Below are 15,415 nucleotides of genomic sequence, written 5' to 3' on the forward strand. Positions count from 1 at the left end.
TACACGATGAGTTAATCATTATTTTTCGCGAACCGGTGTCCAACAGAGTCGTCGCATCTCGTGAAACTTTTTTTGGATCCGGGACGCTGTCGCCATCACCGCCACCACCGCCGCCGCTACTGCTACCTCTTTTCTGCAATTTTGCGAAGCTTCTTGACCAATTAGATATAAATAAGCCCACAGCCATAACTATGATGATCAGTTCAAATCTAGCCACTGGGTAGAATCATCACAGTGATATCGTTTCACTGTACCATATCCGGGGAGTATTTGTTTTCCAAGTGGGCGACGAGCATCGTCGTCCGAGAATCCAAGACTAAGGTGCTGAAAGTTTTAAATCTGATCATCAGTGATCAATGGTCAGTGGAGAAGAATACCGGTGTTAACTGTTCTCGCACGGCTGCTGCGTGGTTCACGTTGGAGGAAAAACAAACAGACAAGTGATAACAACTGGTTGGGTTGTGCAATCAATTTTGCTTTGACGGAGTGAAAGTGTCTCACAGAAAGTGAAATTTAGAATTGCTGGAGTTGAATAAACAAATAGAAGCAATGGTGAGTCGAGAAGGAGTGCAGGAGTGGAGATACATGAAAATAAAGGATTCTTGTGCGGATGGCGTAGTGAAAAAAATGTGGATTTTAAAGACTGACCAGAGTGGAGTGCGTTGTTTTGAAAGAGGAAAACAATAATTTCACTAGTGAAATGTGAATCATAAAAGGCCGGCGTCGGCGTAGTGGTTAGCATCCAACAATCTCACTCTTAAGTCATGAGTTCAAATCTTATCCCGGAGTAGTCATGAATGACCGAAGAGTGTTAAAGTGACTATAATAAAAAAAATCGAATACTGTTCAAGTTTTATCATAGACTCACCCATGGCTAATTCTTAGAAAAAAATCACTAACATTTAGGTGCTCTTAGATTGTCAAATATGAGCGTTAATTGACATGAATTTGAGTCATAACAGGTCAATCAAACGTACCTTTCAGTCTCAAATTATTGATTTTTAAGTGTGTAGTGAACAATTTACGAAGTATTTGACCATGGGCGATATTTATAGCCATTTGGTGGTCCAATTCTTCGTTCAAGATCGATTATTTTTTATACAGATGGTTCAAGATTGAACAATCTTGTTGGAGCAGAAGTAACTGGTCCAGAGATAGACATTTTGGTTCCTATAGGCAATTGGTCAACTGTGTTAAAACTTGAAATCCAAGCAATGTGTGTGTTTTATTATATGCGTAGAAACTATAAGAGTTCAAATATAAGCATAATGTCCGACAGTTAAGCTGCTCTAAATGCTTTAAAATCGGCGACATGTACTTCAAAGCTTACCTGGAAGTGTGTTCAATCACTTCAAAAATTGTCTTGTCATAATGAAGTCAACTTATATTGGGTTCCTGGTCATTGCGGGATTGACGGAAATGAAAGACCTCATAAGTTCATAGGACCAGAGCCCTTTTGTGGCTTATCGGCTGCAACTCTTAGAATGGAGCTAAAAGCGTGGGAATCTTCAAAAGTGGAGGAAAACTGGAAGAACACTTCCATTGCTAGGCAGTCGAAGCGATTCATTAATCCAAACATGTCTGTGACCCACAAAATCCTAGAGCCGTTATCACTTGAAGCTGATTGGAAAACTTCAAGATGATGTATATCGCTTTTGTGGCATACAAAAGGAAGGTTGGAACATTTGCTATGCCACTGTCCGGCAATTTTCAATAAAAGGCGCAAGTTCTTCGGCAAGGGGCCGATTATTTGTTTCTTTTTATTTATTTATTTATTATCCCTTTGATTTATTTTTATTATTTATTTATTATCCCTTTGACATTTGGAGAACAACTGCCAGTATAGCAGTGCACTTTATTCGAAATGTAATGCCTTGCTGGGATAATGCTATGATAATAGTGATACGACATCTTGAAATAGTGAAAAAAAATTGGGAATATATCACAATAGATCAGAAAAATGATCGCAGTGATGAAAACACCCTGCAAGGATTTAAAAAAAAAAATCATTTTACGAACGGAAGATTTTGCGAACAATAAGAATGTTATCACCAGAATGATTGATTAATCGGTTAAAAAATCGGAAACATGTTATGTGATTCACAGTAGAGGCTTTTATCACTAAAATTAATGTTAAGTGTAAGCTACAGATTAATTCATACCTATGTATTCTGAAAAGTCCCAGCAAGAACATTTTGCCTGCTCACAACTTGGTGTTATAAGAAATACTTACAAAGTTGCCAAATAACAGCTTTCTATGGTTTATATTGAACTCGTATGATAAGCACAAGCACAAAGATTAACAAATGAAATGTTTTTGGAGAAGGACAGAAAATGTATGTTCTACAATTTTTGTAAATTTTCAAGTATCCATGATTTTAAAAACGCCAAAAGAATGTATGTTTCATGAGCTTTATTTGATAAAAAAATATTGAAGATATTTTTTTTTTATAATTACTTTATTTGTACAGGCTCAATCGAATAAACTTTACAGAGCCGAATTATCTTAAATTTAAAGTTAAAGGAACTGGACCGAGTACTCGCGGTTGTCTCGAGGTTAGTGGAGATTTACAATTTTTTGGATGGGAAACGGGAAGAAGGAGGTTTGAAATGTGGTTTACGATACAACTATTTAATTAATCTTAAAGCATGAAATTATTTCTATTCATCTTGAAAACAAACATTGAAAAAAAAAAACCCCCACACGTACAAAATACAAACTAAACACAAGGTTAATCAAACTTACAATCTAAGGTTAATATCCTTAAAGTAAACATATATGAGTTTCATAAACTCCAGATCACGTCAAATATTGAAGATATACTCTTTGAGATATTTGAATGTTCAGTGATAAACTTAATTTAATTTTTACTAAATATTAATAAAAATAAATTACCGTGCATTTTTTTCACAGAAGTACTTTACTTTTCTAAACTATTTTTCCTCAGACGTCATTACAATCAGAAGTGAAGTTTTCGTCCAACAATTTAATAAAAAATTACTGACGACATTTGGAAAAACAAATGCAATTACAAAAAGCTGAATGATTGCTCATAACACACAATTATGCAAAGTTTCATGCAAATTGGAGAAGGTTGAGTCATCTATTTGGCCTGGAACTGCTCTATTATATAAATATGCGCTAAAAGATATTAAAATTTCCGTTCTAAAAGTTATGGAAACAACCCTAACAATTTCAGAATTTTCTTTAAATTCTAAAAATTTTCATGAAATTCATAAAACTTCTTGAAGGTTCCCTCAATTTTAATAGTGTTATTGTTATTAACATAAAACTTTCAAAATTTTCCATAATTAATGGGACTCCAACTTCTTTGAAGTTTGCTGGACTTCGTTCTTCAAACATCAAACATCTGAGTGCAATTTTTCGGAAGTTAATCTAACGGATCTGAAGTTCTCAAAATTATCCATCCAGAGGTATTCGGCAAATATTCTCGGATGTTCATGGAACCGCCCTGAAGTTTCCCGATGCTCTGTAAAATTTTCTAAAGTTCTTTGAACTTACTTGAAGTTTTTTGAAGTTCCTTGAATTATTGAAAAGTTCCAGAAATTTACTTGATGTTAATGGAACACTGTTCACAGAACACCTCTGATCATCACCTAAGCTCACACAGTTTTCCTGAAATTCATAAAACTTCGGAACTCACCCTTAAAAATCTTGAAGTTTTCCGATAGTTCTGAATTTTCCTGAACTTTTTTAGAGTTCTCTGAATGCTTTGGATATTTCCTTACGTTCTTAGAGCATCTCTAAAGATAACGAAATGAATATTAAAAGCTCTGAATTTCCTTGAATTTCTCTAAACTTCTATAAAGCTTCTGTAAGTTTCATGAATTATTTTTTTTTCTCATGAAATTTTGCATGCTCGTAGAGTCATTATACATTTTTTAAAAGCGTTTGATTTTATCCTCACTCCTCAAACTCACTGGAGTTTTAAAAAATTCTTGCCTGCTTTTTATCCTTGATTTGTTTTCCGTCGATCTTGTTTTCCGTGCTACCGCTACCAATGCTACCGACGTGCCAGGGAGGCAGCTCCCACACCTGGACTCATCAACTCATGAACCGGGGACCAACGGCTTTACTTCCCTTCCGAAGGAAGACGTGATCAGAGATGTTATGCCTCAGAACATCCCGGTGGCGTCGACTGGGATTGAACCCAGGCCTACTGGGGTGAGAAGTAATCACGCTTACCACTACACCACCGGCGCGGCTGAAAAAGTAATGATGTAAAGAAGGAGTCAACTCCAAAGAAAAATAATTTGTGATTATTGCAATTTAATTTTTAAATTAAAAAATTAAACCTAGAGCTGCTCATTGTAATTTAGTAAATTAATTTGTGAATATTTCAATTGATTTTTTCATAAAAAAATTTCAATAAACAGCTGTTATTCTTCTTCTTCTTCTTCTTCTTCTTCTTCTTCGCATTTCAAGCTTATTGCATATCGCATATTAGCTTATTGCGTGCTCTCAACTTAGTGTATCTAACTTCCAGAGTTATTAATTGAGAGCTTTCGATGCCTGTATCATTTTTGCATTGGTATAATTGTGTGGCAAGTCCAATCATACTTCTATGCCCAGGGAAGTCGAGAAATTTTCCAACCCGAAAAATTCCTAGACCGGACCGGGAATCGAACCCAGCCACCACCAGCATGGTCTTGCTTTGTAGCTGCGCCTTTACCGACTGAGCTAAGGGAGGCCCCAAAATAAACAGCTCATGCTCTAAAGAAAGAGTCAAATCCAAGAAAGATGTTACTTTTGATAATTTTCAGATGGAATTATCAAAAGCTTTTATCTGTCAAAGAACAACTCAAGATGCAAAGAAGGAGTCAACTAAAAGAAAAACATAATTTATGAGAATTTTATGATAGAATTTTTAACAGCATTCATCCATTCAGCAACAATTTAAAGTACAAAAGAAGAAGTCTACTCAAAGCAAGAAATGATTTGTGAATTTCCATTGCATTTTTCTGAAGAGAAAAACTACATTACCCGTTCGACTTCAGCATGGTTTGATTTTGGCAACAACACCACAAAGCCGTTCGATTTTGGGATGGGGTTCGATTAAACGGGTTTAGAAGATTATGTATTTCCGCTCCATGCGATCACAATTTTTAATAAAATTAAAACTACTAAAGTCTTAGTCATGAAGATGATAACTCTTGTACTTGTACTTCTCGGTGGTCTAAAATCGTCGGAATCATAAAAGAAATTTCAAAATAGAACCGTTCGGTTTTGGCAACCCTACATTTTCGGGCTTGTTGACAAAACACATGTAACGAGTACTGCATTGCCAAATTAAAAAAAAAAATAAGAAATCCATTGCAACAAAATTATGACCGCCGTATATTCTGGCTATCGTCTATTATGGCTATTGTATGTTAAGGCTATCGTCTTTATGGCTATCGTCTTGCTAATGTCCGTTCACCGATTAAAAAGACCAGCAGACGCCGAAAAGCAACGTCAAAACCCATATTACAGCTACAAAGCGGCACTAAAATGCTGGCCTTTAACTTCCACAAAAAGCATAAAAATAGCCTTCCTACTTATATTATTATTCATTTATTTGATAAGGCTCAACCGAATTAACTGTACAGAGCCGAGGATTCTTGTTCACTATACAATACATCTTAAAACTATAGTCAAAAGGTACAACACAATAAACATTTTTTTCTTCCGCTATCCAATAAGCCTCCTCCACTAGAACGGAAGCCGCTTCCGGTGGTTTCATTGTATGGAAGATTTGCCAACGGGGGTCAGAGCGCTTCCATTGCAGCAATGGACAAAAAACCGTGGTCAGCACTCACACATTGATCACGAAACGGTTGCTTTCCAAAGGCGACAACGCATCGACTGAAAGAACTGCTGATGAAGAACAATAAGGAGGACCACACAATTGTTGCTGCCGAGTAAACAGACGATCGCGTGACACACATTGAGAGTGGTCTGCTTCTGTCGACAGCTGAGTGAACACTGAGCCTTCACACTTAGAAATACCTAATTTTACAAGTGACGGAATCCATCTTTGACATAAAGGATGAGACGTAAACTAAAGAACGTTTGATGGAGCTGAATTTCTCGTCTATTATGACTCAATTTTATGTCAAAATAGATGCTCGTTCATGTCAATCTCAGAGCATTTAAATTTACATGAATTTTTCTAGGTGTTTAGAATTGCCTAAATGGCTCTAAAAGCATAATCGTCAAAATATGTCTTTACATAGATGAAAAAAAAAACTATAAAAACTCCGAAGCAACATATGAATCCCACACAAATTCACTGAAATTCCTTAAAAGTATTGAAACACCTGCATATTAAAGGTTATTCAAGCGAATTGAAAAAAAAAACCGACTCAATCTACTGCAAAAGCACTACATAAAGGTTTGCTTTAATAAGATCATTTATTATAACATAATTACAATGCTGGCTATTAATTTAGATTATTTTTAGCAGAGTTACGTTATTTGTAACTTATTTAACAAACTCAGGGACATAAATCATTTTGAAACATGGGTCCAAGCTCAGCCGGTAAAGACGCATATATAAAGTAAGTCCAGGCTGGGAGTAGCTGTCGATTCCCTGTCCGGTCTAGGCATTATCCGGGTTGCAAAATGTATCGACTTATCTACGCTAGATTATCATTGTACCTCACCATAAACATGCAAACATTGAACTACATTGAGCAGGCGTAAAGTTCCAGTCGGGACGTGAAAAGCCAAAAAAAATTAAGAAGATTTTCCATCAAACTAGTGTTTAAATGAGTATCGATCAACTATAAAGAATCAATCATCTGGACAGTAAGCCACGCCTTATAGCACAATATTCAGCACGAACGGATTGCAATCGAAAATAAACACAGTACGAGAGCGCCAGCTAAATGTTTGAACAAAGCGAAACATTTGCAGCTGCTTGATTGTGTATTTTGTTTTGTGTGTTGACTTCGTTAAATTCAGAGGGAACACTTTGAGACCATACTCTAATTATGTCACGCAAAATTGAGGAAACAAAAACCACCCCCTTCCCGACACATTTTTCCTATAACTAATCCACTGCTTGTCACAAAATCATTCTCCTTTAGAGTTTGACAAAATATATGCATCACCACTTTCTCAGGGGGGGGGGGGGGTAATCTCGCATTTCACGTACTGCGTAAAGCTTGAATGTCACTGATCTTGACGATGATGGTCCCACCTCTTACCCCTACAAAGGTTTGAGCTGGGCGAGTTATCTTTAAGATAATTAAATATAAACATTTTAACCAGGTTTGCAAACAAATGCTTGTTACAATTACAGACATAAATGTCCTGGAAAATATACTATAGACATCAATCAAAAACACTAACAAGTTTAACCAGTTATCAAGAGTCCAAGTATAATCCTCGACAATACTTCTATTACACGTGACCTGGAATTTACACGTATAAGATTCCGCAGTACCAGGACTATATCCAGGAAAACGACTTCCAGTCATTTATACCTACATTCCGCCTGTGAGGCTCATCTTTGCAGAAATCCAAATTACAGATCAATCACTGAATACACAAATGCATCCAAAGGAATACAATAATGACCCGCTTTTGTCAGCTCATCCGAACATCAAACTTTTATCATTCAATAATTTCACATAACCGTACTTCCGAATCTTTCTCATTCTTCTTCAAGATGGATTTTCAAACTATAATTTGATGCAATAAGACCACTGAAAAAGTGCATGGGTTTTGTAGAACATTAGAAAATATTTTCAAAGAGAGGGCTGACAAAATCAGGTTATTACTGTATATTGTGGATTTCATAATTAACGTTGCATCCCATAGCATGCAACAAACATATTGTAAATTTGAATCGAATTTTGATTCAGCCTACACCGATAAACGTCTACAAAAAATGGATACAATTTCCTCCCCCACGCTCTGTTCATCCATCCCATATATAATTCCAATAATTCACCACCCACCCTTTCCTATACTTTCAGACCATTGCCGCATTCCTCATAGTTGCACTGGTTGCAACTACCCAGGCCGAGCAGTTCAACGGATACCATTACCCGAAGCCTAGTTGCAACTTCGGACCACCGCAAACCTTGTACCTTACCCGCACCCAAACTGACTACCAAACTCGCTACGAAACCGTTCAGGGCTCAATCCAATACGATGAGCAAACCAGAACAGAATACTCCTCGATCTACATCACCTCGGCGTACACGCAAACCGTTCCGGTCTATCAAACCGTGACGAGAACTAATACTTTCACTGTCACAGCTCCACCCCAACCTCCCCAAGTTCAGTATAGTACCATCACACTTCCACCGGTCGTCTCCACTTACACATCAACCTACATTCAAGCTACTCCCGTCTACCAGACCATTCGAGAGTTCAGCACCATTACCCTGCCTCCTCAAATTCTACCGGCACAGACCTTCTACGATACCGTATCGCTTCCACCGGTTACTAGAACCTCAACAATTGTCAGCACCGCTACCGTCCCGGTTGTTCAAACTGTGCGCGTTGTTGATACTGTCACTGTTCCTCCGGTAACCTTACCCCCACAGGTAGTCTACTCCACAGTGCAACTACCACCCCAAATCCGCACTTCAACACAATATATCACCACGACCCAGCCCATCGTTCAGACCGTCCGTGACACAGTCACCCTTCCTGCAGTCACTCTTCCTGGACAGAATTACTACAACACCGTCACCCTGCCGCCAGCAACCATCGTCTCCACCGTCGTCAACAACGTTCCAACGCCAGTCTACCGAACCATCACCAACACCCAAACCATCACACTGCCTCCACCTCCACAACAATACCAAACGATCTACTCCACCGTAACCTTGCCCGGTCGGGATCAAATCATAACCAATTACGCCACGACAACCCTCCGCGACGTCCAATACATCACTCGTACGGTAACCAACACTATTCCTGGAGTGCAGTACGATGCCCAAACCATCTACTCAACTGTAACTCTTCCGGCGGTTACCAAAACATTCTGTGGACCCACAAACACCTATCTCCCTGCAGCGGAGGATAACGCCATCGGTAGGAGTTACAGCGGATTTAGAGGCTTCAATAGACAGTACAATCGTTTCTACTAAATCCATTTTCACGATCTGTAAGCTGTAAATAATATATCCATAATTGTTACGACTTAATAAGCTGCCAGTATATCAATAAGGTCTTTTCGAACTAAAATATGACACGTGAAACACGGTTGGTGATATAAAACAAATTTCATAGCATGTAGGGCTAAATGCGATCTAATAAACGAAATGAACGAAATATTCGGATTTGTCATGAATGCTCTGAAAGAAAACTCATAAAGGTTGAATGCATTGGAATAAAAAAAGCACATGTGAAGAAATGCATCATAATGGAATTAAGTCAGCATCTCACTTACCTCGAAGAGGGATCCATTAAATAAATAAGTATCCAACCGTGATCCGTTTTATTACAATTCAAAAATCGTCGACGTATGTTTTTAATTTTTCCCCGTTGATTTTTTTTTAATACGGAAAATAAAGGATTATAATCGGCAGTGGGCCAAAAAAAATCAGGGTGGAATAGCATCGTGAACTTTGTCAACATTGAACGGAGTCGGGATATCGAAATGCCTTGCCACATTCAGTTAAAATAAAAGCTAGTTTTTAAAGATTGTTTCTCAGTTTCCAGTACTTTTCAAACATTCAGTCAAATATTCGGTTCACCAAGCATGCAACAGTGCTATTCGGTGCAGTAGAAGTTAAAAGAAAGCTGTATCAACAACATGGCTGCAAAAGCTCTCAAAATATCCAGAGAAAGCTAAAACCATTCCAGGACACGCATGCTAAGTAGATTGCATCATTGGACATCCATGAGCATACATCAACGATGGACCAATAATGTACCCGATTACCGCACCAGCATAAAACAACCAAACAAACCCTACAGCAGATCGCGTCACGCTGGGACCTGACCGCCAATGACTGCCACGGTCTTGCTTGTCGTCATCTCACGCAAAACGAACAACTGCCACTACCTTCTCCCTATGCAGCACAAGTGCTTTGCCAAACACTTGAACCGGTCTATACGCCGAGCAAATATCCATTTATGTTTCCCAACATTTGCTAGGTAGGTACCTACCACATGCCATTTGAAGCAGCAAGCGAAAAATTGTCTTCTTATAGGTAGTTCCGTAATTCTTCAGACCAGTTAATATTTGCGCATGATTTTTCACTGCCTGGAACTCAGATTCTAGCCAGCCTTACATGCTGGACGACGCACCGATGACCGTGGCTGAGTTGGTCCGTTTAAGAGAGTCCACAACACAAAATCAAGATCCAATCCTAGTATTTGCTTGCAGGTCGTTGTCGTACGTGATTTGTAGAACAGATCGCCGAATAATTATCATCAAAATGGTATGCAAACAAATTGTTCAAACATCAGTACAAGTGTAAACAAATTCAAAATTACCGGTTGGGAAAGGTCGTATGCCATTTTCGGAGAACGAATTTTGAATCGTTAATACCGCCTCCGTGACACACGCAAACATGTCATTTTGATGCGCTTTTCTAGTCAAATGGTGTTATGTATGAAAATCAGTGAAGCCCTCCTAAACAAAATTAATCGAAATAAAATACAAGCATAATTCATGAACATATTCATACCGCACAAACTCATCATCGTTAGAAGGAATCATCAACCTACTGCAAATTTGGATGTATTCTGCGTATTACGGACCACATAAGAACTTACGAACACCGGTATAGCCATTGCTCAGTAGATTCCTTCGGGTAAGACGTTATTGATCATGTTCAATTCAAGTGCCGTACAATTTGAACAAAAAGCACCTGAATAAAAGTCTCACTATTTAAATGACATTAATGCATTTCCGGCCTAAAAAGTACAATTGTTCAATGCTCGAGAAATGCCGAAGCCGTTTGAGGTAGCCTTTGAATTGTAACACCTCACATTGTCAAAATAAATTATCATGATTATCGTTTTTCATGAATCTGCAGTTTTTCGGTTTAAACATTTCATTTCCAACTCAATAAATGCTATTGAAAATAAACAAAAAATTAATCGTTCCAAGAAGGTTCGAGTAGTTTCCTTTTCTTTTTCTTTTCTTTTTTCTTTATTACAGAGAATTTCAGCCAGTTGCTGGTTCGTCTTTTACAATCAAATGCGATTACTCCAAATGACAAATAATACTACTAATTTAATGATTATTGTAACACTGCAAAAACTATTTTTGTTCACCACGATGGTGATGATGGATTTTTAATATTTGATTTAATAGTAGTAGTTTAATTAAAAAAAAATAGTCTACAAAGGTTTGAGTCTCGCGCGCGAATTACGGATATAGAGGGCTGAATTTAACATTTGATAAAAAAAAATGCAATTTTGAAGCTTATTTGGAAAATACCTTGAGTTAGTAGTAAATTTTCTGGCAAATGTTGGGGGTTCGTGAGCATTCCTGACATTGCTGAAAATTATGATAGTTTCAGATTGCGGGGTTGCTAGTGTAATAGAATGCTTTGTTGATTGTTCATTAACTCTTGATTGCTTGTAATACTTATGAATATTTTAGGTGGGCAAAAAAGCAAACTAAGAGGTGGACGCCTGAGCTTTTCCACATTTATACCGCTGTGAAGCAACTGTAAACTCTAGAAGGAATTAATATCTGTAACTGTAACTGTAGAGTTGACAACTACTTGATAGTGCCTTGGATACACCCCTGTTTACTATGCTAGTGTGTGTTTTATGATTGCGGATGAAGAATGGAACAGTGGTGATGGGAGTTCAGTTGAGAAGTAAACGTGTGACAGGGCGAACTGTTTTCATGGCGATAGGATTCTACAATTGGCGCAGTCGGTAGGATTTATTGGAAGTCGTAGTGATGGTAGAACTTCGAGAGTCTGGAATATTCGAGGAGCTGTGGAAAAAAGGTGAGTGAACACGAGCGAATCGGCATCATTCTTCAGTAGAAGCGAGTCCGGTTCAATCCGTAGCGCTGGAAGAAAAAGTGACCGAATTTTAAAGTGTTGAAGAAATCACAGGCGAGTCCGGTTCAGTCCGTAGCGCTAGAGGAAGTGAAACAAAAAAGAGAAAGAGCGAGTCCGGAAGGTTGTTTCCGTAGCGCAGATGAAAGCGAGGCCGGTACAAGCCGAAGCGCTGAGTTAAAAAAGAAGTAGCGAGTCCGGAATTTTGTTTCCGTAGCGCAGAGGAAAGCGAGACCGGTATCAACCGCTAAAAAAAACTTAAAGATGTTATTGGCGAGACTGGTTGTGTTAACCAAAGCGCACAAATAAAAATATTGCTAGACCAGCTAGAAAGCTGAAGGGCAACGAGCGAGTGAGTCCGATTTATACCGAAGCGCAAATGAATACGCTAGACCAGCTTTGAGCTGCAGAGCGAATTTGGAAAGGCAGTCAGAGCGAGACCGATTGAGCATTACTGAAGCGCAATTTCTCCCAATGCTATTTACTGAACTGAGAACATGAGGGCAAGACTGGTTGTAAACCGAAGCGCCACAGAGAGGAAATGATGAGACAAGCCTTCAAGCAAGTCCGGCAGCTAGCCGATGCGCGTACGGAAGAGCAAGACTATCGAAACTGGGAACAGAAACTGTTGCAACTTTTGCAAGTAAGTTGAATTGCTCGGTTAAGCCAGTCATGGAGCGGAAGTACTAGAAAGCAACGTTTAGTTTGTGTTGGTTTGTTATTGTTAAACGCAGTCCAGACTTGAGAGTTATAACATGTTATAACGGTTGTCAAATAATTGCAACACAGAAACCACCATCAAGATAGCGCATGTTATAACTCTGTAGTCTGAACGTACTATTATCCTCACTTTCGGACCATCAATACTCCCGCATATAGAAATAGAGTGGACTATACATACAAAGATGCATGAAGAGGTGAAGAGTAAGATGGAAAAAAAGGATAATGTTGTTTGACCGAAAGAGAATCTACATTGCATACATACATGTTATGTAATAAAAAAAATATATGTGCAAGAACGGCCTGATGTTGAAGACGTGCATGTAGAATGTAGTCCTGCCAGAGGAGTTGGAATGGTTTTGATCAAAAGAGGATCCATAATATAAGAGAGCTAGATATTGATCAATGAGTACAGAGAGAGGTGCCGCAGATCGTAAAATGCTGTTTGTTTTAGTAAATAAGAAATAACGTAAATACAAATAGTGACGTCATCAGCGAAAAGCAACGTCAACTTTGGCACGACTAACGATAAAGTGTAGATAATAAGATTTATTTTAAATATCAGAAGAATGCGCAATACAACCAATGCAACCATCTTTTAAAGAATTGCCTGATTAGCTAAAGATGTTTACTGTTGAGTTTCCAAGCTAAGTTTGGGATTGGAGTCATGGAGAAGTTTCTACTTTTATAGTTATAACTATACTCATAGAGATTATGGATCAATGAGGAGGTAATGAGTGTGTTGCAGTTTAATTATTCAAAATGAGTTATTCGACGCGGGATGACGTCTGTCTAGTTTCCATCGATCCTGGTTCGTGAACAGGTTCGAATCGTGGAGAGTCGGGTTTGTCAGGACATTCTGTACATGAATGTTATTGTGATTCTAGTGTTAAACGGTATAGGCATTAGGTTTGACTTTCAATTTACAACCGTGGATGTGCTCAACGAACACTAGCTTGATTAGGTCTGGGACTCCAGTTGGAACGCAGCGGCCACGGAGAAGATTAAAAAAGCGATGATTAAAAATTGTTTTAACGTATTTGATGGATTTTAAATTAGTATCTAAGACTAAAGTTAATGGAAAACATATAGTTGCGTAAAGATTCATCATTTAGGTTGTGCAAATAGATATATGATGAGATTTAAATTTTAATAAATGTTAGTCTTTCATTATTGAAGACTTCCACTGATAATCATATCGCCCTAACTAATGAGGGTTTGTAGAATCCAAGTAATTGGTCCAAAGTTCTTTTTTTTTCATCAAATAATGATGCAGCACACATAAGAACACATATGTTCTGAAGATTTGACAACAACATTTCAGAAGGAGGATGACTTGAGGGTTAAATATTTAATGTGTTCATTTGCTACTTATAGAGGTAACATTCCAAGAGTTTAAAAGATGGACACAGTCATTCTAATATGACATGCTTAAAGTTGGTTCCGTATACAGGAGATTTCAGATAGCCTAGTCTATTGAGCAATAGTATTATCAAGCCGCAAGCGGTGGGTAGGACTCCCGTTCTAGTTTAGGAATTCGGTTGAATGATATATATAATAACTGTGGGCATGCTTCAAATAACAGTAGATCGAGAGTAGGCATAAGCTCGTAAAAAAAAGGCAAGTAGAAGGATAAGATGCAAGAGGTGTGATAGTCTGATTTATTGTACTGAAGTTGGAATTGTATTCCACCTTTATTACTGGATGTCAATGACCATAAATTGTATTGCAGAGAAAAATTTAATTATTGAAGAACCTTACAAATTTTAAATATTTTTTGTGATCATCAAACAGATGTTAATATATTTTATTTTATTATGTTTTTTCATATATACATATAATTTTGCAATTGTTGAATACTACGGTTGAGGGAGACAAAAGTTTACAGATCATTTCACTGATTTTATGTTGAAAACGGTGTTTTCGGTCCTCGTGGTGAAACCTAATGGCCGATTTAAGGATTCTGAAGGGTACGTCCTTGAAATGAGATTATGAAAATGCGTCGGGATTTGATGATGTTTTTATGGCAAACATTTAGAAAACATGGATTTTTTTTTTGAGTAGAGAAGGGATGTAGAGTTGACAACTACTTGATAGTGCCTTGGATACACCCCTGTTTACTATGCTAGTGTGTGTTCTATGATTGCGGATGAAGAATGGAACAGTGGTGATGGGAGTTCAGTTGAGAAGTAAACGTGTGACAGGGCGAACTGTTTTCATGGCGATAGGATTCTACAGTAACGAGTTCGATTTTTTTTTCGCAAACCTGTTTAAAATGTCATATTTAATTATCTTAAAGATAAATCGTTCAGCTCAAACCTTTGTATGGGTAAGAGGTGGGACCATCATCAGCATCATCATCATATGCGACCTTCTCCGATTTGCATGAAACGTTGCATAATTGTTTGTTATGGTCAATCATTCACATTAGAAGTTAATATTTCTTTAATGATTTTTTATTAAAAAGCTTATGAGAAATTATTATTAATTCCCTGAACATTTCAAGTAGGACACTTAAAAATTAAACGAATTTTTTAACTTCTTCGTTCAAACAAAACTCTGTGAAATTTTGCATAGAAACCCATTTTAAAGGCCTTCAAAATCTATTTCTGTGCTAGCTTTTCCCATAAACATATCATACACAAAAAGTTTAAAAAATTGACCAAAAGTTGATGCTCTGTGTTTATGTTTTTTGTAAAAG

General features: G+C 37.6%; 1 protein-coding gene across 1 annotated transcript; it reads left to right on the top strand.

Annotated features, from left to right (window-relative positions):
- Window positions 1-481: 481 nt before the first annotated feature.
- LOC135699318 (uncharacterized) lies at window positions 482-9,135 on the top strand. Its single transcript, XM_065219565.1, has 2 exons — window positions 482-552; window positions 7,987-9,135. Exons 1-2 carry the CDS (start codon window positions 550-552, stop codon window positions 9,109-9,111), a joined length of 1,128 nt encoding a protein of 375 aa, XP_065075637.1. The 5' UTR covers window positions 482-549; the 3' UTR covers window positions 9,112-9,135.
- Window positions 9,136-15,415: the final 6,280 nt, after the last annotated feature.

The sequence above is a fragment of the Ochlerotatus camptorhynchus genome, unplaced genomic scaffold, assembly GCF_037179485.1.
Source record: "Ochlerotatus camptorhynchus isolate MF236.1 unplaced genomic scaffold, CSIRO-AGI_Acam_v1.1 ptg000105l, whole genome shotgun sequence".
NCBI classification, from domain to species: Eukaryota; Metazoa; Arthropoda; class Insecta; order Diptera; family Culicidae; genus Ochlerotatus; species Ochlerotatus camptorhynchus.